This window comes from Aethalodelphis obliquidens, unplaced genomic scaffold (genome assembly GCF_003676395.1).
Source record: "Aethalodelphis obliquidens isolate GAN/ISIS:26980383/991018 unplaced genomic scaffold, ASM367639v1 scaffold15, whole genome shotgun sequence".
NCBI classification, from domain to species: domain Eukaryota; kingdom Metazoa; phylum Chordata; class Mammalia; order Artiodactyla; family Delphinidae; genus Aethalodelphis; species Aethalodelphis obliquidens.
In genome coordinates, this window is record NW_020837959.1 from 11831984 (window position 1) to 11857783 (window position 25800).

The window sequence follows — 25800 nt, forward strand, 5'->3', positions numbered from 1 at the left end:
CTGTCCTTTGGGGTGGAGTCAAGTAGAATGTAGAGAACTTGACCTCATGCCTTTTCTCTCTGCTTCGTTTGGTTTGTTTTCCAGAGACCCACCGCTAAGGAGTTACTGAAGCACAAGTTCATAATCCGCAATGCAAAGAAAACATCCTACCTGACTGAGCTCATCGACAGGTACAAGAGGTGGAAGGCCGAACAGAGCCACGAAGACTCCAGCTCCGAAGACTCGGACACGTAAGTCCACGCGGCCCGAGTCCTGCGGGACGTCCGTGACTGGGGGACGTGTCCCCAGCCCCAGGCCGTGTCTGAGCCCCAGGCCGTACTGGATGTGGGCCTGTTCATTCTCATCTCTTGGTTGGGGTGGGTTTTGGGTTTCCTTTTTCTTTTCTTTTTTAAAAAAAAAAAAATCCAGGCTGATGGTGCTTCTTGTGTTAGTATGGGACTATATTTGGGAGTCTTTGAGTCTCTTTTCGTTGCCAGTGGAGTTTCTCTGAGTAAAATCTGTGACAGAGCTGTGCGTAAAGAACTAGACCTGGTTTCTTCTTCCTTCGTTATACCTCCTACTTTTAAAATGCTACTGATGAGGTGAAATGGCTTTACATATATTTCTAGAAAGGTATACATGAGGGTATCAGTGATCCTGTGTTGTGTTCTGGTGTGCCTGGCGTCGTAAAAGCTCTGTGCCAGGAAGTTACTATAAACTGGTGTCAAGCTAAGCATCTAGGAAATCCATTAGCTAAAGAGATGAATTAGGTCTGGGAGCCGCTTGGGTCTGTAGAGGTGGGGAGAGCGGGACCGACTGCTCTGGCGTGAAGGAAGAGGGAAGCCGTGAAGGGGGGGTCAGGAGTGGAGGTGCTGCAGGTCAGATCCTCGCCTGCGCCCCTTCATGCCTCGGCCAGAAGTTCGAGCTGACCCACGGCCCCGGTCCACGTGCCAGGCCAGTGGCATGAGACCCAGAATAGTTTTCAAGGTTCCCATGTGATTCCATTGCAGAGTCAGGGGGGAGAACCACAGACTAGGACGTCGCTGAGGTCTTGATGTTGAGCCGTGAGGGTGGTGGGCATGGGGCTGAAGAGACGGGCGGGGAGAGTCCAGACGTTTACCGTGGGTCTGGGTACCGCAGGTGGGGACGGTCCGGCTTCAGCAGTGTCACGGGTCCACTGAGAAGACAGCACTGGAGAAGAGGCTGGTCTGGGGAGGCCAGGGCACAGGAAGCTGGGTTTGATGTGGGACACGTTCAGACGTCCAGTAGGATGTGTCCAGTTTAGAGCAGCGTCGAGATGTGGTGTTGAGGCGGGATATCTAGGCAGACAGTATGGGTTTAGAGCCACCATTCTGAACGGTCACTGGAGCCCTGAGAACCCACCTGTGGAGAAGGGCCAGAGGCCGAGGACCTAATGCTGGGAGACACCAGCGTGAAGGAAGAACCCGTGGGCAAGCTGGGTCGGAGGAGATCTGGGCGCAGTGTGGCCCCAGGAGTCCAGGGCCTCTGGAGGAGGGTGAGCGGTGGTAGCATTTGCTGCTGAGCCTGCAGGCAGCATGATAAGGAGGGAACAGCGGCTCCTGGTCCAGAGGCGGGCAGGGGACAGGGGGCCTCGGCCGGGTAGATTTTGGAGTGAGTGGAAGGTCAGAGACGGAGGTGGGAGCGTGGAGTGTAGGTGACGCCTCCAAGCCCTGTGGCTGAAGGCAGGGGGCGGCGCTGAGCAAGCAGAAGGACTGCGCGCTCAGGTGTGGTGGGACGGAGCCCGTGGAGACTGTTCTCCAGGAGAAGAGACGCGGGAGAGACGGTGTGGGTGCGGCAGCTCTATGGGAACCGCGTTCCCACGGGGTCTCCTTTGTGAGGTCGGAGGCAGGGTCGGCTTCTGCAGCCCAGGAGGGCCTGGAGGGGAGTGGACAGGACCGGAGGCAGGCATGGAGCATGGGGGGGTCTCCCCGCGGAGCTGGCCCTCACTCACGGGGTCACCTGCATTTCTGTGTTAAGGGAAACGGACACAGACGGCCAAGCATCCGGAGGCAGCGACTCAGGGGACTGGATCTTCACGATCCGGGAGAAGGATCCAAAGAGTCTTGAGAATGGAGCTCTGCAGCCGTCGGATTTAGAAAGAAATAAGGTACGTTTGCTCGTGCAGAGTGACTAACCCTTGGCATCAGTCAGCAGCATTTTTGAGTCGCTTTTGTGTGAAGCCTGCTGTTTTCGTGGTCTTTGTGGGCCCTCAGTGCAGCCTGTTGTGGAATTTGGCTGTCAGGGAATCGACAGATCAGGAGACGATGTTCTGTCTGACTCCCCAGCAAGGCCAACCCGCGAGTCTGGACTCTGGTCCGCTCTGCGGTGCTGATTGCTGCCCTCTGCAGCCCTGCCGCCAGATCAGCATTTCCTGACACTTGCACATCCCGGGGCAGCGGGGAGGTGGGTTTAGTGTTTGAAACGACTTTCCAGCTCTCTCGATGAGACTAGGCCTGTGTTGCATGTTGGTGTTACTCAACAAGGTACTGTAATTTGGGAATTGAGTTTTGTTTAAGGAATCTTAAAAATAAATCTATTGCTTTTGGTACCTATGTACTTAATTTTGATGAATTGGTTTTGTGCCTGTTTAAGTTAAAGAAAAGCTGTAGTTTTAGGGTCGTTTTGAAGCACAGTGGTGTAGTTTCTCTTCAGCAAGTGCAGACCAGTGGCTGTCCCCTGGTGACCCTACAGATCCTGCTTTGAGAAGCAGATGGGAGTCGCTATGTGCTCAGATAGAGGCTGCGGAAGAAACAAAAGGCAGCACTGTCATAGGACAGCCACTTCCAGCAGCCAGCTCTGACGTGCATGCCATTCCCAGGCCTCATCCGTCAGGTCCTCTCCATACGGGGCTCAGCAGTGCAATTCAGCATCGCCGGAGTCCACGCAGGGTGCCGCTTCCTGGCGCTCTGCTGCCTCTCCACCGGGCATGGTATCTGTAGTCCTCCGTAGTCCAGTGAAAACACAGTAGGACAGTCCTTTGCAGATGCTACGTGTATCTGACAGACGTGTATCTGAAGTTCACTGAATTATTGCAAATGTGAGTATTAAATATTTCTCATTACTCTTTCCCCCCCCCACCCCCCAAGATGAAAGACATCCCAAAGAGGCCTTTCTCTCAGTGTTTATCTACAATTATTTCTCCACTGTTTGCGGAGGTAAGATGCCCAGTTGACTTTTGGGGAGGTGCGAGGGGAAGAAGGGGGAGCAGTTGCCCCGTCTGTGGCAGGGTTGCCCGTGAAATTTGGGGGGTTAGACTGGCTGGCTCTGGGAGGCCAGCTGGGATGGACGGGCCCCTGCCTTCCAGGAACGCCTCTTGCTTTCCCGGGGGCCGTCTTCCAGCCCCTCCTGGGAACTGTCGCTGTGTCACTGCCAGGAGCGTACACGTGGGATGTCAGCAACCCAGCCCCAGTCCGTATGTTACTGGGACAATTTTTAACTTCAGTTATGCTGTTTTCTACAGAATCTAGTTGGGTGCAGCCTAACATCTTTGCCTCGACAGACTTACGTATGGCAATGTGAAAAACAGATTTTTACTTTAAGGAGACATCAGATTCCCTGGGGTCCTCGTGTTTCCTGTGGAGCCCCCAGAGTAGTGGCTTCACCCAGCAGGGCTGGGTTTGCTGACGAGCGGCCCCTGCAAACATGGGCCCCTCCCTGTGCCCTTTCAGGGGACCCTGCCCCCTGTAGGTATGTGTATACGTACAACATTGGGAGGTGTTTCAAGGGTGGGTTTTATGAGGGTGAACGTGGTTCACCTGGTTAGTAGCTGATTGGAGGATAAGTTGGAAATAACCCCTTCCTGTCACGTTCTTGTGCCCCTTGGGTCAGGCTGCCTTTAAGGTAATTCAGTGAGTCACCTGGCGCCTTCTGTTTGGGTGGTGATCCAGAGCTCTCCAGGGAGGCTGTAGCAGGGGACCTTGGACTTGAGGTGGGTGGCCCAGGGTGGGAAGGAAGTACCACCCATGGGCGCATCCCTGTCCCCCGCTTGGCCTGAACGCCAGTCGCACAGTGCCTCCCCCTTGGCGGAGCTCCTGGCTGGCCTCAGTCTCCCAGGCCTTCCCCGACCCAGATCTGTCTCACCAGTGTGCCCAAGGGACAGGTTGAAACCACTGAACACTCTGGGTTCAGGTGGAAAAGTGAACAGCAACAGGGCAGGCGGAGGCCCCTCTGTGTCGCTTTCTGCCTGCGGCCTTGGCCTGGGATGCCTGTTGGACCCTGTTTGCTCTTTGGTAGGTTCTTCGGGCAATTGGCCCGTCAGGTTTTCCAGCTACTCCGCTGCTTTCCCGCAACCCTGACTGCATTTTACTAGGATAGTTGGGCAACGGGGGAAAAGGGCATAGATTTTCTCATTTGTCTGAAGCTGTCTGTTTCTTATTGGGCACATGAAAAAAATCCATTCTGAAGGCACTATCCAGAATTAGTGAACTAATCCTAAACGTACTAATGTTTTGATTTTGTTCAGCTGCCCTGAAGGTAACCTCCCAGGCGTCTTTTCCTGTGTGTTTTTGTTATTAATGTTTGGTAGCCTCACGTTCAGAGCGTCCAGTGTGCATTATTTGCATAATACTCCGCAATCTTGCTACTTAAGGAGCGTCTCCCCATGTTACAAATGAGCACGTTCCCGGACGTCCCTCAGTATGGGCCAGGGGCTCCCTCCAGTGGTGGTGACGGGGCGCGTCTGGCAGCCGCGGGCAGCAGCGGGTGGGGTGGTGGGTGGGGTGGGGGAGTGGGAGGGAGGTCGGGTGGCGGGCTGCCCACTCGGGGCTTGTAAGTCCGGTTGTGTTTAGTCGTTAAGGGGCCAGGGCTCCCAGATGGACAGAAGCACCACCTCCAGGCTGACCGTTGCGGTCGCTGACACAGTGGAACAGGCACAGGCACTCCGGCCTCAGCGCCAGGCCCGTCCTGTCCCTCTGTCTGTCCCTGCAGCTGGGAGGGGAGAAGCCATGGACGTAGAGTGAGCCTGAAGCCGGGGTGGCGGCGTGTGGTCCCAGCAGCCCGAGAAGCTGCTGGAGGCTCTGGGTCGCGCGCCGAACAGCTCCGCCTCCTCCTGGCACATCCGGGGCGCATCCCGGAAAGACAGAAGTTGACCTTAAACTGTGGGAGCTGCCTGCAGACTGGTGTGGTTTCCCGCGGGCGCAGAGGTGCCGAGAGGACATCAGCCTCCCGGGGTGTAGGGCTGTTGCCTGTTTACATGAAATGGAGTATTTCGGCAGCACCCTGCCCACAATGGCAGTCTGTCCGGAGGCCTCAACACCAGCCTGGTTACCGCGGGAGCTATGCGTGCGTGGCCCGCACCACAGCTTCGGGGCACACACCAGAGCCAAGTGGGCGGGAAATGGCTTTGCTGGTGGAAGACTAGGGTGGAAATGGAAAAAGCAAGCAGAGGGAGCAGATGCCACAATCACCTTCTGAAAAGGTGCATAGAAGCGGGTGTGTTTCCTTCCCGGGGGAGGGTAGAGACGGGGGTTGGGCGCAGGCCCAGCCTGTGCCTGGTGCTCTTAGCCTCCAGAAGGGGAGGGATCCGAGCCGACCCTGTGGCCGGGGCAGTCGGGTCGTGTCACTCCTTAAACAGACGCACGTGGCTTCCCGTGCTCGGGTGAGTCACGCCGTTCCTCACTTTGGTGTTTTCAGTTGAAGGAGAAGAGCCAGGCGTGTGGAGGCAACCTGAGGTCCATCGAGGAGCTGCGCGGGGCCATCTACCTGGCGGAGGAGGCCTGCCCCGGCATCTCGGACACCATGGTGGCCCAGCTCGTGCAGCGGCTGCAGAGGTGAGTGCCACCCGTGCCTGGTACCTTCCGGGCCGGGGGCTTGAAGCAGAATCGAGGGAGAGAAGGCTGTTCTCCTGAGTTAGAGGAGTCTGTGCGAACGAACCAGGTGAACCTGGACGCTTCGGGGAGGGACCACAGAGCTTCGTGGTGCTGGCTGTGCTGCCTAAGCACAGGATGACTTCAGGGTGCCGGTCTGCTCTCCTGATGCAGCCTCGTGACCAGCCAGAGGAGTGCAGTCCTGAGCCCGGACTCTCCGTTTGGTTTTATGCTTCAAAGCCAGGTGTCCAGAAACACCAGAGGTGGGGGCTCGGTGAGTTCCGTGAGACCGGACACAGATGTGGTCTATGTGAGGGCTGTGTGGGTCCTCGCCTCTGCCTCAGCGCCGGAAACCTCTTGTGGTGGCCGGCAGCCTGCAGGGGGCGCCCTGTCCCCGCCGGCGGCCCTGGTGGAATGGGCTCCAGGGTAAGGAGGAAGTGGGGCTGCGGATCTGTCCCCCCCGCCCGGTCCCTCAAGCTTGTTTGGGGGAGCCTCCCTGTGGAGGAGGTAGGTCGCACACGTGCAGTCGCCTGGGGGTGTTGGAGAGAGCGGAGGTGAACCGTCCAGCAGCTCTGTGACCCGAGCTCTCCTGCACACCCCGAACCTTTCTCTCTCCCCGAAACGCCAGGCAGATCAGTGCTTTGAAATTCACCTTCCAGGTGTGTTGTCCAGGAAGCGAGCTTTTTCTAAAGGACGGCTGCTCCTTGATGGGAATCAGGAGCGTCTCAGATCTTTTCTGAGATGTCGGCTGGATGGCGCGTGGAGAAGTTTGGGGCATGTAGGGTCACTTTTGCCACTTGGAAGTGGTGATGAAGGGGCTGCCCGCTGTCCTGTGAAGTGTCCCTCTAAAGTGGGACATCAGAGAAAACCTCAGGTTTGTTCTGTAGAACTCAGGCTCCCTCATGAAAACATCCCAACTTTCTAACCTGCTCTCATGTTTAGGCTGGAGAACTTGGAGGCAGTTGAAGGACTCCAGTATGCTTTTTTGGGTGAAGTTGGTTTTAATAGCATTATTTCTTAACCCACTGCATCCAAAGTCTTGTTTTGGTATAAAGGTCTTTCACCATCGTTGTAGGGCTGAGTCTTTGTAGTCAGTGTGTGTTTCACACATAAACGGCACATCTCATTGTGATGTCGGTGCTGGGAGCCACTGTGGCGAGTGTGACCGTACATAACACAGGTGTAACTCCTGCCGTCTGCATTACGGTTAACATTTTACTTCCCATCCTCTCTGGTTCTCTCTTGTCCTTCCGTCCTTTGTGACGTGGGACTCTCTCTCCTCAGCCATCAGATGACCTGCTCCAGGGGCTCCCTGCCTGGTCCCTTTTGGGCTCTCTGAGCTCTTGCCGTGTGTCCCCTGTCCAGAGGCCACCAAAGCACAGTGGCCGTCGCTGACACTTCAGACCCGTTTTGCTCCTGGATGCATTGCTCCAGTGGGTCGCCTCAGAGACGACAAGGACCGGCTTTTGTGTAGCTTAGTTTGAGTTAGTGTGTGGATTCTTCTGTGTGGCATCAACTCCTCCCATGACTTGGGCGTTTACATCTCTCGAAAAGTGAGTCTCAGGACCCGTGGCTACAGCGTGCTTTCCTAGTCATTTGTTCCGTGGGCGAGGGCTATGTACTTTAAACGCCTTAAAAGAGGAGCTCTAGTTTGGAATGTTGGCTACGAGTCCCATTAAACTCGTCCTCAGCCGTCTCCTGTGGCTGGGTGACCACCCCGGTTTTGAGGCTGCTGAGGGAATCTTGGCCACGAAGCGCACCCGTCCCCCTTTTTGGTGTTCCAAAGTGAGATGGTGCCGCAGAATTACTGGAAACAGGAGAAAGTGCCCATCCCACCATCATCGTTTTGGGTGCGCTGCCTTCCCTTGCTGTATACAAGTCATGAACTTACCCAAGTTTTTAGATATTCTTGGGTGTTCATGTAGACTAAATTGTGTAAAACTGGACATGTATAATTCTGTGTACACTTCTTAACCTGGGTGTATTTTTCATATTGCTTAAATATTATGATTTTTCATCTCTTAGTTCATTCAGCTTGCTTAATTAACCATTTTTCTACCGTTGGACATCAGAATTGTGTCCTAGTTATTGTAATCACAAAAAATTTAACAGACCGTCCTAGGAAGTGGATTACTTGAACAAGCGCCGGTATTTGTGTGGCCAGAAAGGGTTTCTTGCACTGATATTGCATCTTTGGGATCTTAACTGTGTCACTGGGTATTATCGATTTTTCAACTTTTAAAAAATGATTATAAGTGAAGGTGTATCATTTACTACTCTATTCGTGTCTTTTTTTTCTCTCCTGGGAGGCTGAACACATTCTCGCTTTTTGTTTATCTGTGAAAAGTTTTTAGCGTTGGAATCATGGTTTTCTTAATTTTTATGAATTCTTTACGGAATCATTAGCCCATTGATACTTGCACCACTTAATTTGTTATAACTTGGGATTGTCTATAAAAACTAGGATTTTGATTATTGCTTGAAGTTTTGCAAATTAATTTGTTTTTAATTTAGAGAAATGACATTGATTTACTTCTACTTCTCTTTTTGTTTTCTCCTAGATACTCTCTAAGTGGTGGAGGAACTTCATCCCACTGAAATTCCTTTGGCGTTTGGGTTTTGTTTTTTTCCTTTTTTTCTTCTTCATCCTCCTCCTTTTTAAAAGTCAACGAGAGCCTTTGCTGACTTCGCTGAAGAGGTGCACCATCGCGGGGGGCCATCCCCCCCACAGCGAGGTTGCCTGTCCAGGGCCTGATGAAGTCTCCAGGTGGGGTGGGGAGGGTCAGCTCCTGCGAGCGAGTATTTTATTTTATTTTATTATTCTTGTTTTTAATTCTAACCATAGTGCACATATCAAGGAAAGTGTCTTTAGAAACAAAAATAAACCCTGAAATGTATATTTGGGATTATGATAAGGTGACTGAAGAAATGAAACCTCAGGTATCCTGCTTTACGTTGATAACTCCCCCTCCCTGGGAGACGGAGAACCGCTCTGGTGGGTCAGTGTACAGATTTGTATATAGTGTCATTTTTAAGGAAACCCTTTTGGCGTGCATAGGGATCACTGTGTACACACTGGCCAAGTGCTTCTGTAGATACCGTCAGTGGGGTAGATATTTGACAGGCCGTAACTCGAGTCTATTGCCTTGCCTTTATTACATGTAAATTTTGAATTATGTGACCAGTGATTTGGGTTTTACTTTGTATTTGCAGGGTTTGCCATTAATAATAATTAACACCCCTCTTATGGAACACTCCTATATTTGTACCTCAACAAATGCAAATTTTCCTCTTGTTTGCCCTACAACCCTTTTGGTACACTTAGAAGTTGATTTCCTTTTTCATCGATGGTACTATTTCTTAGTGTTTTAAATTGGAACATACCTTGCCTCATGAAGCTTTAAATTATTATTTTAAATTTCTCCCCGATGAAGTGTTCTCGTCTCACTTTCATTCGCGCCCTGCCAGTCCTGCGCCAGCTGTACCGTCCTTCCAGTAGGGTTTTCTGTTGCACCTTGTAGTGAAATCTGCGTATCATCTTTCCCACCTAAACATGTCTGAATGCTTACACAAATAAATTTTATAACACAGATTTTGCATACTCTCCTTGGAACGTGACTCTTGAGGGGGCAGTGCACCTGCCGCGTGTGTGTGTGTGTGTGGTGTGTGTGTGTATGTATGTATGAGGCTCCGGGAAGAAGTGCCCACATTCAAGCTGTGGAATGTCCAGGTCAGCTCCCTGTGCAACTTTTAAAAAGGGTCCTGAGAAGATATGGGTGAATATTGCTGATCTGTAAAGCTGCTGTCTTCCCAGGGAACTGGAGGGAAGGTGGTTGGTTGTTTTAAAGGAGCTGGTGTCCGCTAGTACGTCCGCCAGGTGTCTGTATTTTTCTTGGCTTGTGGTAGCGTCTGGCTTGCCAAGGGGGTTAATAACCTCTGGGTCTCTGGGTCGGGAAATACTTCTTGCCGCCGTTCTGGACTGATTTGAGTACGTGTGACATTTTTTATCATTTGTTGCTACGAATCGTTGTCATCTCTTGCTGGAGTAGCAGTTCTTGAGGTGGAATACAAAGGCTTTTGGAAGCAGGGAAGTTACTGGGTAAACTTGAGGACGGAAGGTCAGTTATCTGCTGGCCCGGTGGCCTGGATGTTATACAGGGAGAGGACAGAGGCCTGAGCTAGAGACGTCTGAGGGGTGGTTATTGTTTTGGTTAATGGAATGGAGCTAGTTTTTAAACTCTTAAAATTGTCGTGATTTTTTAATTAAAGGTAGATTTGGGTTAATTTCTATAAGGGATATATTTTGGTTAGAGGAAACAGAACCAAATGGCCATCGTGCAAGTTTGTTAACTTGAACAACAAAAATGGAGAATATTTCATTTTGTGTTTCGGAGAGTATTCTGTGTGACAGAGCTGTTTGTTTCCCTGTGTGAGGCATGAGGCAGAGATCAGTTTTGTCCGTCGCTGGAGAAAGAATCAAAGAAATGGAGCCGTGTTCCCCGAGGTGTGCTGCTTGTCTGATCTTGAGAGCGCCAGAGCAGACGGCAGCTTTCTGGTCTAGAGTTCTTCACATTTGCAAATGGACAGTGGTTTCAGGACTTGACGCTGACTGACCGCCATGTCGAATATGAGTGATGGTTACACTGATTGGCAGACGGGATCCCAGCTAAGTGAGGTGCCGTGAGAGGTTAGTAGCTGCTCTGCAGTCACTGGACGGTAACAACACAGCACCGTCTCCCAGGCAAAGCGGCAACTTACTCTGTTGAGTTTATTGGGAACGTCTTCTGTTGATGATGCTTCTCGGGGAAGATGTGCTTTGACAGGCTTTTGAAAGTGGGTCACCTCCCCCTACAATATCTCCTGGCTTGTTACTTTCTGTAGACAAAGAAAAATCAGGGCATCTGCTTGAGGCTAGCATTTGTCCACTTCAAGTCCTTTATTAAAAGACAGACCAGGTACCAGAGCTACAAGAGGACCTGCCTCGGGCCTATAAACCGCTGGTGGTATTTAGCCAGACCCGTGAGCTCAGCACTCAAGGTAGACTGACTGCCCCTCGGAAGCCTCTGGATGCCGCACCCCAGCAGTCAGCGGCTTCTCTGCCCACACGGCTGACGGCTGGGCGGCTTCACCCAGAAGCACAGCCTCTTGGAGGTTGGGGCTGTGTCTGGCTGGTTGTCGACACCTTTTTGAAGTGGTCTTTTTCTGCACTGGCTGCACCCATGTGGTCTGGGGGCCTCGGCACTGTCACAGTTGTGTGATTGTCTCGCTGTAACCAAGGGCCACACACCTTCCCGATCTGACGTTTTGTTCTCCAAGTGGTCTTTTGAAGCGTTTAGTTTGAATGCAGCATTTTGTACCTTTCTTTTGGCAAAACAGGTCTGTTTATGAGCATTTTTATATTTTCCTCCTTAAACGTGGCTTGTGTATTTCTGCTATAAAATATGGCAATAACTGAAGAGTGCTGCAAGGTGTGTTCTTAAGCACAGGGTCTGTATCATGCAAGGGTCAATAAAGTTCACAGAAATAATTCTTTTTATAATTGTGTCTTGTGTGTAGAGGGGGAGTAGACAACGTTTGTGTCCCCCGCACCTCTGAATTTATATGTTGAGATCCTGAGCCCCAGTGTGATGGCATTAGGAGGTGGGAGCCTTTGGGGATGATTAGGTCATGAGGGTGGAGCCCTCAGGACTGGGATTAGTGCCCTGACTCCACAGCAATCCCTCACCCCTTCCACCATGTGAGGACACAGCGAGAAGGTGGCCATCTGTGAGCCAGGAAGTGGGCCCTCACCAGATACTGCATCTGCCGGGACCTTGATCTTGGACGTCCAGCCTCCAAACTGTAAGAAAGATATTTGTTTATAAGCCACCCAGTTGATGGTACGTTTGTTACAGCAGCCAGAAAGGACTGAGATAGTGGGTGTCTCTGAAACTCCATCTGTTTCCGGCAGCTTGGGAGTGGTCTGAATCGCCTACATGATTTGCACTTAGCTTTTCTTTGAAGTCACAGGGGGACACGGGTGTGAATCATAGCTGGGAGCAGAAGACTGACTTAGGAGACCACACCTTGTCTCCAAGCCTTGTAGAGGTGAGTGACAGGTGTGACTTTTGGAGGGAGAAGCTCATGATTCCGCCATCTCAGCAGCCCAGGGACTGGGGTCAAAGGCTTCCCAGCCCCCTCCCTGCCCACCTTGCCCTCAACCCCTTGTCTTCTAGAGCCTCTGATGGTCAGTCTTCCGGAAATGTTCTGCTTTCCAGGTCCCACGTTGGAAGCAGCAGAGAAAATTATCACATACATATCAAAATGTTGTTTGTCTTAAGAGAACAGACTCAGCAGCTCATTCACCCCACCCCACAGTGACCAGCTGACTCCCCGACCCACCTGCCTGAGATTCAGTCAAAGACAAGAGACGAGGTTGGTGGTTTTGCCTTAAAACTTCAGGATGCTGGATTGTGGCATGAGGTATTTTTATTCCCTTTTGTTAGTACTTAAAACCGTCTGTACAGACCGTAAGGCAAGTGATTCACACACATCTCGAGCTACTCATCGTCCATTTGTATGTTTCCACGTACTCCGGTCACAGCCCCCCGGTCGGGGTGGTCCTGGGTGTCTCAGGTGAGGGCCCCCAGCTGTGGTGTGGGGCACTGGAAGGGAACCGTGTTGGATGGGTCGCCCCCTCTGGGGGCGGCATCAGGAAAGGGCTTAACAATACCAAGGGAATAGCAGCCACTCGATCCCCATGGAGAAGAGGCGAACGGATTTTGACCCGTGGGCCCCAGCAGTTACTGGAACCCTGTTCCCTGTGTTGTCCGACTATCAAGGATGTGCAATGTCGTATGTCCATACCCCAGGCCGGGGGGTGGTTTGGCGGGGGAGGGGCGGGCGGGGGCGGTGAGTATAAAAAGGAGAAAAGAATGGTTTGTGAAGACAGGCACGATATATATACCACTATTGAGTGTGCAGTTCCAAACCACAGTTGCAGTAGGATACAGGGATGATCACAGGAGCCAGGGGACTACGCACTGTGACTCAGAGCTCCTGTGTCCACGAGAAGCTCAGACACGCTCCACAACGTAACACAGCACAGACGGCCCTGGTCACTTCCATACAGGTTCTCATGCTCGTGAAACATACAGCAAGACACCACAGCTTACTACCCTCCCATCGGATACGGCACTCAGTGCACTGACAGTCCAGAGAGCGCACTGGATTTCCGCTTCTCCTAACAGAAGACAACCCGCTCTGCTTTGTAAATAGTCACCGCTTGAACAATTTGGTCAACTTGTGCCAAGAAGGAGGTCTGGGAACCAGCGTTTCCCTGGAGCCTGCGGCCCCCAGTGGAACACAGGATGCTGCAAACTGCTCATTTATCAAAAAAGTAAATCCTACTAATTTGCTATCATTATAAAAGTAGAAAGAGTGAGAAAAAAAAAATCTGAAAATGATCTCAAAATCTGAAAATGATCTCATTCGCTTAAGACTGCCAAGTGTATCGCAGACAAACAATGGAAAATCCATTTTGTAAAATACAGCAGCCTAGAAATCAAAATCGTAAGTTTATCAATCATCTTTTTAAAAAAAAAGAGCCCTTGCCCTGTCTTTTGGTTGCATGGACGTGTTAGTACTGACTTTAAGGTGCAGTTGCGGAGGGAAAAAATGTCATTCGGCACTCTATCCGTGACAATGTTTAATACTGGCACAAGCTGAAGACAGCCCACCGAGGGCACGACGGCCGAGACGCCACCCGCGTTGAAGGCAGGGGTGCGGTCCAGTTCCGATGAGAAATTAACAGCTGCGAAGACAAGGTTTAAAATGGTTCTGTGGAGACAGATGAGAGTCGCTGTGAAACCATGTATTATTTTGTTTTCCAGACAGACAGGTGTTAATTTTACTAGGCTTCATTAATACAGAAGAAAGAAAATGTCTTCCGGGAAAGTCGCCACTGCTGAAACAATCAACACATGTGTCCCGTCCTGCCATCAATACACGTGAGATTCTTTGTGACTCAGAACGTGGGCACGGGAGGCCGAACTGGTAGCACTTCGGATCACCTCCATCCATCTAGGACAAGAAAGTGAAATAACCGTCATTATCAGCCAGTGTTTCTGAAATCTGCTTTTCTTGTTTGTTACAGCTTCATGACCCCTGGCGGTCGTTACTTACAAAGCCCCAGCGTGACCTAATACTGCCTGGCGTAGAATCTGCTCTTGTAGCAGGAGAGATCTCACATGAGCTCCTAGCTTCCAGGTAAAGGAAAGCGGGGTTAAGGCCGCCTCCAGGTACTCCTGAGGACCACTGACCGGGGCATGCTCGTTCTGCAGAGGCGCCTGACGTGGGGCTGCAGCGCACACTGCCAGTCTGTCTCAGGACAGTGGGGTGCGGCCTATCCTAGACACGGGGCTGTTTGTGGTCTAGAAGCAGTGGGCAGAGCGTCCCCCGCCTGCAACAATGAAGCGTCCTCTGGTGTACCACGTCAGGAGTGCCCGGGGGAGGAGACCTGGGGTGGCCCAGCTTCCTGCCTTTGTGGAGCTTAGAGGGCTTTAGAAATCCCTAATCCCAGGGCTACGTGCTCCCTGCCACAGCAGTGACGGCATCTCAGTTTTCCAGTCCAGGATCAAATTTGAGGAGTGCTACCCCGTGGGCTCCCTTTTCAACCAGTGTAGCTTAGGGCCCCGCTGGTCTGGGGTGGCTGTCAACGGCGGCTTCGCCCCTGGTCTTAAACCACTGTGCTGTTTCCCGTGAACTAACTTTACGTGAGTTTGTGCACGGATGACTGGCCCATTGATCGGAAACCCTCGTGGGTTTTCAGGAGAAGAGTTTCTCCCTCAGCGGGGTGGCAGCAGCTGCCCTGTCTGGTCTGGTGCCCAAGGACCACCCCTCGCCCAGGTGGTGATTCGGCAGTGACACTGCTTTCAGAGCCTGCCCCAGGATGCGAGGCCCAGGATTTGTACTTGAAGGTGGCCACAGGGAGAGCCTGGTTCCTTCACTTCTTGGCTAAAGGAAGACCACTGCCCTGGGCCTTCACACCACGGAGCCAGTCTCATTGGTAAGGTAACTAACTCTAAGAGGCACTAGGATTTTTTTTTTCCCTTCCTTACGTGGTCTTTTGACTTGAAGCTTACTTAGCCTTTTGGCCACGGGACGAAGCAACTACTGGAGCCATCGACTGGAAAAACACAAGTTAGAGATGGAAAAGTGTACCCCGCGTGGTGTGAACTAGCGTACAGGTTTTGGGCTGATGTGTCCCAGGGAAAGTCATGGTTCCACTTGCTCCTGTGAAAACAGACGTGTAGTCGCATTGGGCACACAGAGCCCAGGTCTTATGAAGTGCTTTCACTTTAAGCAAGTAGCAGGGTGAGAACAAGAAGGCCCTTCTGGAAGGGAGTCAATGCCCAGGCAGCAGGTAGCTGCTGCTACAAGGCCTTATGCACTTGGGAGAAAGCCCGCTGCTCGGAAGAAGGGTGTCCTTTCTCTGCAGGTGCCCTGTGGAGGGGGACTTTTACCTTTCAAACGTGTATTCGCTTTCAGCCCTGAAGTAGTACACGTGGGACTTGAAATGCAGCTTGAACACGTAGTCCTTGTGGAGGTCTTCAGACTCCGAGGGAATGGTGAGCGAGTACCCAAGCAGAGGCAGGCTGGCGAGGGGGTGACTGTCCTGGAAGGGGGCACAGAAGGTGGGAGCAGTCACAGGTGTGGCACCTGCCCGCAGCAGCTGGTCTGGACTGAGGTCCAGGCCCGGATGCGTCGCGTCGGCCACCGGTGACATCACCCGCGCCCCCCTCCCCTCATCCAACCAGCAGACGCGCAGCCCTTGGGCAAGTGGATAACGGCAGCCTTCGCTTAGAGCTGTGGGGTCTCTGAGGGCCGTGGCCTTGCCCAGCCTGCTGTGGGCCCCCCTCCAACACCTGGGTGGCTCAGGGGTCAAGCTGTTCATCCTTCCAGAGGAAAGCTGCCTGCTCCCCGAGGAGGGAGGGTCCTTCAGGCCCCTCCCCAGCCGCCCCCCCGGGCACATACCTGGTGCGACTTGTAGAAGAAGAGGCAGAAGTTGGTGAAGACTACCCACAGCTTCTGCCACCCGTTGCTGTTTTTGAATTTCCTCAGCAGGTTCCCAGACAGCTGATTCTACAAGACAAGTCAGCCTGTAAGGAGCCCGGTGGAAAGGCCAACTCAGTGTCACAGCCCGGTGGGGCCCGCCGGCAGGGCTGTGCTTCTGTGAGCAGGCTTCCTGGGGGTGACTTAAGAAAACGGCCTTTCGCTCTGGGAGGGGGACTGCGTGAGCCTGGGTTAATTTTCCTGTCAACTCCCCCCCCCAACCCCCGCCGTATCTCAGAATGTGACCTTATTTGGAAATAGGGTCATCGGAGGTAGAATTGAGGAGATCGTCCTGGAGTAGAGGCCCGTATCCACTACGGCTGACAGACAGACACGGGGCAGCCCCTGTGACCACAGGCAGGCGCGAGTGATGTGTCTACAAGCCCAAGAACACCAAGGCTGGCCAGCAACCCACAGCAGCCGGCAGAGGCCAGGTGGCCTCCTCCCGCACGGGTTTAGAGGGAGCGCGGCCCTCTTGCCACGCTGATTTCTGGACCTGTGACCTCCAGGCTGGTGAGACACATCTGCCCAGCGGCTGGTGCTTGTTAGGGCATCCGTGGGAAAGGACCCATCACCCTCAACTCTAAGCCGGCAGGAGCCCAGCGCCAGCCAGCACCTCCTGACTGCCACCTGGTGGCCCTGGCCGCAACGCTGCATTTCAGCGCGGAGCCTCCAGGCCCCACCCTGCGCTGGTGGGAACAGGCGTTCTGGGCGTCCTGGCTTAACTCCGGAGCTCCATGGGCTCCTGAGGCCCGCAGGAGCTGCCAGCACACAGCATCACCGTGAAATCACAGGCAGCCCGGGGGGGGCGCCAAGACCAGAGCCTGTGCCTCCTTGCCTTCTCTCCAAAGCCCCTGTGTCACCTCTCAGAGGACCCTAAGAAGCCGCATCTGTGTCCCTGACAAGACAGCAGCTCAGTGCCAGGAAGCCTTGACGAAGAGAGAAATGCATGGTGAATATAATCACTGCCACTACATCGTTCACTTCAAAGGGGTGAACCGGGCAAACGCACCACAATAAAATATACATATACACACACCTGCGTCTACCTCATTCCATCTCTGGGGCTTTTCCAGTGACCTGTGTTTAATCCGAGAGACATTCCTAAGTCAGGCGCCTGCGAGAAGAGGGCAAATGGCTCTGGCTGCGAGTCGCTTGCAGTCTGATGGGGGAGACGGCGTGTTAGGCCGAGAGAACACAGGAAGCAGAGCTGTCCCTGTGGCCATCACTCCTGGCTGCCACTTACCCACTGGCGAAAGGCACAAGAAAAGGCGAACGGTGGGTTCCAGCAGGTGATGGTGGCAACCAACCAGAGTGGGGATCTGATGCTTGTGCAGTAGCACACACGAGTACACGCAAGCCTCACTCTGGAGGAAGGAGAGTAGCACATTTTCCTTTCCTTATTTTTATACTGAAATCAAATTCCTCCTGACAGAGCCCCCAAAAAACCTTTCTCTTAGATGCGTTTACCTTTGGAACGATAGCCAGTCCAGCCCACAGTGTGGTTTACACACTTCACTGATGAACCAGGTTCCAGGCCAGTGTTCCTTCCAAGGCAGGGTCACGAGAACACTCTTACCTTCTGCCAGCAGCCTTGAATCCTCCTGGAACACGCCAGGGTATTCGTTCTGAGCAAGTCCTTCTAGCTTTGCCAGCTTAGCAGATGAGATGCTTCTTAGTAATTGTATCTACGGGTCTCTCCTTGCTCCCCGTTGCCCCCGTGCCCTCCGAAGTTGCCAACCCCACCAAAACCCTCGCTCCCTTGGCTTCGCTCCCATATACACTTCAAGTCTCCTACTCCGGTCACGTGGCCCCTAAGCTGCGCTCAAGAGCCTGAGCCTTTTGTCTACGCAAATGACCTTCGGGTCTGTCTCCAACCCGGACCAGTCTGTGTGTGCTGCCTTCACGGGAGAGGTCGACATTCCCAATCTGGCACCGGCTGAGGCCCGTTCCCTGCCTTTCCCAGACTGGAGGAAGGCCTCTTTGCTCCCAACTGCTCCATCCCTGTTGTGGATTGATTCGTGTCCCCCCAGAAGATATTCATGCCCAAAGGCCCAGTACCTGTGAAGATGACTGTAATAGGGTCGTTGCAGATACAATCAAGATAAGGTCCTACTGGAGTACCGTGGGTCCTAACCCCAATGTCCTCATAGGAAGAGGACTTTTTAACAGATACACAGGGAGACCCCCCCCCAAGTGAGACAGAGGCAGAGACTGGAGTGATGTGTCCACAAGCCAAGAGAACACCGAGGGTGGCTGGCAACCACCAGAAGCCAGGAGAGAGACCTGGACCAGGACCTCCAGAAGGAGCCGACCCCGCTGACACCTTGATCATGGACTTACGGCCTCCAGCACTGTGAGAGGACACATTTCTGTTGTTAAGCGGCTTCAGACGTGTTGCGGCAGCCACAGGATATGAGGGTCCCCACCCCTAGTTACGTTCCCCCCATCCCCCTGGTCCTCACCTGTGTGCAGACGGCCGAGTGACACCCTCCTCTCTCCCGAGCCCCCACCGCCTCCCAACTCCAGTCCTACAACACAACTTTGATGGTTTCACCTCTGAATCCTCCGCTGGCCCTATGGCCTACGCGAGGCTTCACACTGGCCGTCCTAGCGTCAGCACCCCGACGTCGACGGTGCCCCCCGACTTTCTACGGAGGCCAGCTCAATTTCATGCTGCCCCCAAACAAACATCCCCGTCGCTCACTTCTACCTGCACGAGCCCAGAAGAGAGAATCTGGTGCTGGGGACGGTAAGGAAGCAGCACGTCAAGAAGGAAGGAGCCACTCCCTCGTCCCCCTTCCCCCAACTCCGGTCATCCAGGGGCATGTGGCACCCACAGGAGCCCACCGCGGACACCAGACTGAAGCCACGCGCCTTGGGGACGGGGGATCGGGCAAGGAAGGGACATTTACAGAGTGACAGACGCGCCAGTTCACGAGCATCCAAGCTGCGTCACTGCCACCTTAAAACCACACTGGCTCAGAGCTCGCTCGCGTGGGCTACAACGTTCAGCAAACCTTTCCTCAAAGGGCCAAATACTATTTTAGGCTTTTTGGGCCAAGGGGCAAAATCAAAGACAGTTGTAACCACTCAAAAACGGAAAACCCTGTTCTTCGTTGATGGGCTGTAACCAAGCAGGTGGCAGGGTTTGGTGTGAGGCTGCAGCGTGCTGACCACTTGGTGTGCTGACCACTCGGCTGACTGACACACACGCGCGTGTGCGCACACACAGCACCAGTGCAGGCTGTCACCCTGAAAAGCTGGGCTCGAGGAGCTGTGTCTGGGCCGCATTCTTGAATGGCCTGCCTGCCTCCAGGGGTTAAGGAGGAAGGTTCATGCCTACCAAGTTCCCACACCTCCACAGCCCTGACTACACATCGCAAAGGTGAGTATAAAGCGAAGCAAAGAGGACTTCTCCCGCACGGCCCCGCCCTTCCCCTGGCCTCGCCTGGACAGAAGAGATGTCATCAGGTATTTTTTGCCTCCAGATGGCCACTGCCCGCTCCTTGCTGGAAAGATCCCTGTGCCCTGGAAGAAATCTCCGGTTGGCAAGCTTCGCCAACAGGTGCAGTGGAAATGTGATGGGAAGGATGAATACAGTGAGCCCCTCGGGAAGAGAAAGCCCCCTCCCCCGCCGTGGGGCGGATGCAGGAGACGGAAGGCCACGCACAGTCGGGGAGCTCCACGCGCTGGGACAGCCCCGAGGATGAGGATGTCTTGACGAGGAAGCCTGGGTTTTAGAACATTAGCTGTAGCAGGGAAACTCGACAAACGCAGTTCCGTGGAACTGTGAAGGTCAGTTCCAGAAAACAATCTCAGAGAACCCCTATGCACTACCCATCAAGAAATGTTCGGCTCATTTGAACCAACACACTGTTGGTTCCGAAAGCCAATGCACCGCTGTTCGTGGCTCACAATCTCCTAGGTGACATTTTCGGGCCAGGCACACTTAGGAATTCAGAATTTGTCAGATTTTAGAAAGATAATCCAGTGCCTGTCCTCTATGACACCCCAGGCAGTGGGGTCTGGGGTTGTAGCCCAGAATCAAACACAGCGATGCTGTGGTATAAAACAGGACGCGCTCGCAAAACCGATAAACAGCCTCCTGACCGGTCAGGTCAGGTTCTGCTGTCAGTGGGGTATGAAGAGAACTTCACGGTTTTAGAGCTTTCTGGGCTTCGCATTTTCTGAAAGGTTAGGGGTTATGCACCTGGACTGGAGGACGCTTAGGGAATGAGGTTTGGAGAGTTCTAGAAGGTTCACGGTCGCAATACGGGGAGAGCCCCCATCCCCAAAGCCAGATCTTCGGGACGCTCCGAGAGCCGGCTTCTTGCAGGTTCTTCCATGAAATACACCTACCTGCTGTGGCCCTGGCTGGCAGCAGCTTTCCAACCATACCGCCTCCCCGCACCCGATTCCGGGGGCTGCTCCAGGGCGCAGCAAGAACGGCGCCTGCGCGGCCCATCCGGACCTCTCGGCGCGGACACACGAATAAAGGCACGCACAGTCCCCGCCCTGTGGCTAACTCCGCGAGAGGAGAGGGCACGGTCCAGAAAACAAAAGGAAACCATCACTGCACAGGCGGCCTGGGAACGGACAGACGCCAAGGCCGGTGCACCTGCCGGCCCACAGAGCGCGCATGCTCAGAAGGCCGGTGCCCGTGGCCTGACCCCCCCCACCGCCTGCCCTACCTCCACGGCCACGCTGAAGTCCACCATGGAGACGCTGGTGTTGCGGTGCCAGCACACGTGCACCATGGTGTTGCCGCGGTGCGGGGCCTGGCGCTCCAACGAGGTGCGCGAGGCGCTGAGGTCGTCCTCCGACTCCTGGTCGCCCGCTGCCTCCTCCGCGGACTCTGCGGGGGCAGCAAGTGGCGGCGCTTTCTCTGCTCACCAGGAGGGCCCCTGTCCCGCCCCCTGCCCAGGAGCCGAATGGGATGGGAAGGCTGGGGGTCCCGGGCACCCACCGAGCAGGAAGTCACACTGGCAGCGAGGGCTTGGCCAGGGGCGTCCCACCAGTCCCTCTGCCAGGGAGCCTCTAACAGTTTTCTCCCCGCCCCTCGCCCCCCAGAGGCTGACAAGCGGCAGTGCTGGCCCAGAAAAGATGCGATTTCTCCGCTCGCTCATTCTCTTTTAAGGGGTTTTGTTTGTTTTTTTTTAACTTTTATAAAAAGTTCCTTGATTTTTAGCTTAAAACACAAACGTAGACTGTGGCTATGGGGCGCATCGGTAAGGCAATTTTCAGTGCAACACTCACTGCTGTCAGGAGGGCTGCTGGCCAGGAACTCGGGGGCGGGGCCGCTGCTTTTCTCGGCCAAGTCAATGGCCATCTGTATGTCCTCCACCCACTTTTCCATCTCGGACCGAGAACTGGAGGAGGACAGATGGACGTCAGGTATTTCCAGGCCACGGTGGGGAGAAGGGGTACCGAGGTCAAAGGTCAGGCTCCCCACGTTACCTGGCAGCCACGACGATGGACTGGCGCTGGCCCCGCAGGGTGAGGCAGTGGGGCACGCCCCACTCGTCCTCACTTTCCTCCATCTGTGGGGCGAGTGTTCATAAGTTACTGCCGAGCGGGGGTTGGGATACTCAGTGCATTTTCAAACGTTCACCGAACTGACTACAGCTCGGCGGAACCAAGTCCAAAAAAGTCCCCATCGGGAGGGTGAAAGCAAGGTCAAAATGCATTATACTTTTTCGTCAGAGCCATAAACCTCCCTCTACCCGCCCACTGAGGAGAGTGTGGGGATATGCCACACTGGTGCACACTGGCGCCCTGTCTGCCTCTGCCCACCAAGGATCACAGAATACAGACACCGTCCACCGGACATCTCGGGAGAAAGGCTGCTTCCTGGTCTTCACTCCACGTGGACGGTGAGGATGGCCTCTCAGGGCCCCGGGGCCAGGCACCGGGCAGTGAAAGGCAAGTTCACACCACGTAGGCACGGCAGCTTGCCTCTGCACTTGATTCCGGAAGGAACATAGCCATGCATCCCAGGTGCAGGACAGGGAGTGAGGTCCCGGGACCCCTCTGGGGGAGCCCTAACAAGGCCCAGGTTTTTCACAGCGCCTGTGATGCTCTCACTTCCTTATCAAGCCCCTCCCCCTGTCACTGGCTCCTGCACCCCGCGGGCAGCCCAGAGGCAGAGGTCCCCATCCCGTGCCCACGGCGCATACTCACGGTCATGCCGTAGAGCGGGAGCTGCCCGTGAACTTTAAACTGATTCGAGGCCGTCAGCCCCCTGCTCGTGTAGAGCAAGACGTCGTTGAACTAGAAGAACAAGGACAAGCGCGGCTGAGACGAATGGGCTCCGTTTGAAACCAACAAGTACAGAAACTACGTTTTCAGAGTCCGACAGGACAATTCGTGGATCTCAACACCTCCAGTCTGAGCAGCTCTGGCTGCTCCTCCTGTCTCCCAGGTACCCCCTCTGGGGCGGCCGAGGCCCAGCGCCGTGACCCTTGCTGGTTCCACGGGCTCACAAGTCACCCATCACCTTGAACAAACAGCTCTCACCACTTACCAGGAAGAACATGCGCTGCTGGAGCCCCTTCCCGGAGAGCTTGCTGAGGCTGCCCAAACGGATGAATTCCTGCAGAGAAAACACACCCACGAGCTGGCTCGGAGCCTGCAAAGTCGCGTCAGCGCAGACTCAACGCGATGTGAGATGCTTCCGCCCATCGTGGTCCCTTTCACGCTAAAAAACGTACCCGGCATAGCTCCTATTTACTGAACGCCGTGCTGTGCCGCCTCTAAGCTCCTTTCCTTCTGAGCAACCTGCAAGGCAGGGGCTAGCTTTGGCTCCTCCACCAGAGAAGCAGCTGGCGGTCGGAGCTCCGCTGGCCCGTGCGGTGCGCTGGTTCACACCCGGACCTATAACTCTACACTGAACCCCCAGGCCCTCAGGGCTTCCGGCTGCGAGCAGGGCACAAGGCCCCTGGATGGATACAAAGTGGCAGCCGGGGACCGGGAAGACAGGTACGCCACAGGAGAGAACTGTGCATAGAGGAATCTTCTCCACGACTTAAAATCTGGTTCTCAAAAACTAGTAACTGTTCTAGGATGAAAGAGCCAGAAAGGAACTCTCCCTCCCGACTATAAACTTCTGAGGGCACAGACGATTCGGGGGCACTTCAGAAACCCTCCACAAAACTATCATTTAAAAAACTGTGGTAAAATACACATAAAACTTACCCTGCATGACCTTTAGTGCATCCATCAATACCATCTAGGTCCAGAACTTTCCATCACCCAAACCTTTAAGCAGTCAGTCCCCATTTCTCACTCCCCGTTCCCGCCTCCCCAGCACCTGGCAACCACCAATCTGTTTTCTGTCTCTATGGATTTGTCTATTTCATGTAAGTCCAACATGTAATATGTAGCTTTTTGTGTCTGGCCTATTTCACTTAGCACCATGTTTTCAAGGTTCGTCCATGCTGTGGCACGTGTCAGAAATTCGTTCCTCTCTCGGGCTGAATATTCCACTGCATGGACGGGGCACACCTTGTTTACCCACTTAGGCTGTTGATGGGTATTTGAGTTGCTTCCCCTTCTGGCTACTCTGAACAGTGCTGCTGTGGACATGCATGTTCAAGTTTTTGTTTGAACACCTATTTTCAGTTCTTCTGGGTATAGAGCCAGGAGTGGAATTGCTGGGTCATGAGGAAATTCTATGGTTCACTTATTAAGGAACCGCCAAACTGTGTGTCCACAGAGCTGCTTTTAAAACACAGCTGCAAGTTCGTTGACATTCTTCCCACAGAGGCTGGTCTCTGTCCCCTTCCCTTAGATGTGGGTAGACTGGTGACCAATTTGACAAATAGAGTATGGAAGTGATGCTGTGTGACCTGTGAGACCGGGTCATAAAACTACACACAGCCTCTGCTCTGTCCCTGGGAACACTTGCTCTGGGAACCCTAAACTGCACATTAAGCAGTGAGACCACCCTGAACCCACGCTGGGGAGGCCCCTCGTGGGCTCTCAGGTGCACGGTCCCAGCTGAGCCCAGCCTCCAGCCGTCTGCCAAGTGTAAGCCTTGGCCTCTCCAGGTCAGCCCATCTGGGACCTCTGTCAATGCCCTAGAGAAAGAAGAATCACCTGGCTGAGTCCTGCCCCATTCCCAACTCACAAAACCGTGACATATACTAAAAGGTTGTCTTCAGTCACTAAGTATTGGGGCTGTTTGTTACCTAGTTTTCCTGTGATCTCAGTAGCCAACGAGCCAAGAACAGGGACTCAACCAGTTCGTTTGCATTCTATAGACTGCACAGCCTGACTCTTGCTTTGGTCCTTTATGAAATGTCAATCAAAGACAACATCTGCTGGTGATTCAACTGACATATTTTGGAGATCAACGAAGTGACACATAACAAATACTTGCTGGTCCATGGGATGGATGCTATCAGACAGCAACGGTACCGTATGAAGAAACGGTGTTTGGGGAATGCTCTCATCACTGAAGGGGATCAGAGAATGAGGAGTGGTGACCCCACTGTGCTGTCTACTCCTGTTCCCGGCTCGCATATCCGATGTTGTTATATGTGCGTTTTCTTAACGAATCTTAGGGATGTGGGAAGGGGAAGATGGAGCTTCTGCAGAAGGGCTATGGACTCAGATCACCGTCTCAGGGCTGGAGATGGAAAATGCCTCTTGCCCAGAACTGTTTTTTAATTTTTAAAGAAAACCATGGAATAGGAGAAAAAGAAAAGGCTCCTAATATCCTTAAGCTCAAGCTGCTTCCTACTGGAATGAAATCCACAATATCCAGGCCTCTGAGTTTTATCCAAATGAACCTCCACTATCCTCCTGGAAGAACTCTCAGGCACAGAACTCTTAGGGGCAGAAAACACACCCTGGGGGCCTGGCTCAGGCCAGAGTGTGCTGGGGGGTGGGGGCGGGGGTTGCGGGGTGGGAATCCTGCCTTCCAGGACATGACCTCATCTCAGCCTGACCCTAGCGGGAGGGCAGCAGGATTATGCCCGAAAGCTGGGTGAGGAATTAGACCGCAGGGAGCTGGAACATTAGCCGCTCACCTTTAAATCTCAATTTTTCAAATTCCACCAGTAGATAAATCTGTCAGAGCCTTCTTTCCACTCAACAGGTTATTCGATAATTTAAAATTTTAAAAAAAACAAAACCAAACAAAAAACCAGGGTACTTCCCTGGTGGTCCAGTGGTTAACACTTTTCCTTCCAATGCAGGGGGTGTGGGTTCGATCCCTGGTCGGGGAGCTAAGATCCCACATGCTTCATGGCCAAAAAAACCAAAAACATAAAACAGAAGTAATATTGTAACAAATTCAATAAAGACTTAAAAAAAAAAAAAGAAAGAGAATCAATTAGCCTCCGTGTGTGGAAGAGCCCATCTTAGAACTCGCCCCTCTGAGGCTCTTAGATCCCTCCTTCCCATGTCAGTCAGGGCTGACTTTGAAACAGTGAGTGGCCGAGAAGCAGGCAGATGAACATAATATGCAGCTAAGGCGGGTCTGCAGTGTGGAACCAGCACCCCTCAGCGTCCTCAATAATAAAGACCTTCTTTTATTTAGCACGTGGTGTGAGCCTGACATGTGCTGTGTGCTTGTATTAGCTGCATATGTAAGCCTGTAGATTCATCCCCAGTTTTCAGATAAGGAAACTGAGGAGCAAAATGAGTAAGGAACTTGCCCAGATCACCTGGTCAGTTGGTGGGTGAGAGCGCCCGTATCTGACGAAAAGCTTCTGGTGCTTTCTACAATGCCGTGCTGGGTACTCAATGACATTATAATAAGCATAAACTTAGTCTCTTCAGGTAAGTGTAGGTGGGGGAAGAGGAAGATAATTCGTATTTATTGTGTTGGTTTCGCACATTCAATCTCATTTGATCCGTATCACCTACGACGGAGAAGGTATGACCCCCGTGTTAC

At 53.3% G+C, this 25800-nt stretch overlaps 2 protein-coding genes and 1 long non-coding RNA gene across 7 annotated transcripts in view; 2 read left to right on the forward strand and 1 right to left on the reverse strand.

The window, feature by feature from the left end:
- STK24 (serine/threonine kinase 24) overlaps positions 1 to 9396 on the forward strand; it is a 108644-nt gene extending 99248 nt beyond the window's left edge. For all 3 annotated transcript variants that reach the window (XM_027115949.1, XM_027115948.1, XM_027115950.1), the window contains 5 exons: positions 85 to 230; positions 1978 to 2107; positions 3087 to 3155; positions 5632 to 5768; positions 8366 to 9396. In XM_027115949.1, the coding sequence (XP_026971750.1) occupies positions 85 to 230; positions 1978 to 2107; positions 3087 to 3155; positions 5632 to 5768; positions 8366 to 8402 (519 nt within the window). In that variant the 3' untranslated portion in view covers positions 8403 to 9396. The remainder of the gene's footprint in view (positions 1 to 84; positions 231 to 1977; positions 2108 to 3086; positions 3156 to 5631; positions 5769 to 8365) is intronic.
- Positions 9397 to 13640: 4244 nt separating this feature from the next.
- Positions 13641 to 25800, reverse strand: part of FARP1 (FERM, ARH/RhoGEF and pleckstrin domain protein 1) — a 288333-nt gene continuing 276173 nt past the window's right edge. For both annotated transcript variants that reach the window (XM_027115951.1, XM_027115952.1), the window contains exons 20-27: positions 22423 to 22491; positions 22080 to 22169; positions 21357 to 21439; positions 21156 to 21268; positions 20591 to 20754; positions 15819 to 15926; positions 15308 to 15459; positions 13641 to 13865 (exon numbers count right to left, since the gene is read on the reverse strand). In XM_027115951.1, coding sequence (XP_026971752.1) covers positions 13784 to 13865; positions 15308 to 15459; positions 15819 to 15926; positions 20591 to 20754; positions 21156 to 21268; positions 21357 to 21439; positions 22080 to 22169; positions 22423 to 22491 — 861 coding nt within the window. In that variant the 3' untranslated portion in view covers positions 13641 to 13783. The remainder of the gene's footprint in view (positions 13866 to 15307; positions 15460 to 15818; positions 15927 to 20590; positions 20755 to 21155; positions 21269 to 21356; positions 21440 to 22079; positions 22170 to 22422; positions 22492 to 25800) is intronic.
- LOC113625420 (uncharacterized) lies at positions 13679 to 17250 on the forward strand. 2 transcript variants are annotated; one of them, XR_003434669.1, is made up of 5 exons: positions 13679 to 13792; positions 13939 to 14051; positions 14614 to 14850; positions 15333 to 15412; positions 15906 to 17250. It is a non-coding gene; the product is annotated as an uncharacterized LOC113625420 (long non-coding RNA). The 2 variants fall into 2 exon arrangements; XR_003434670.1 differs by lacking the exon at positions 14614 to 14850.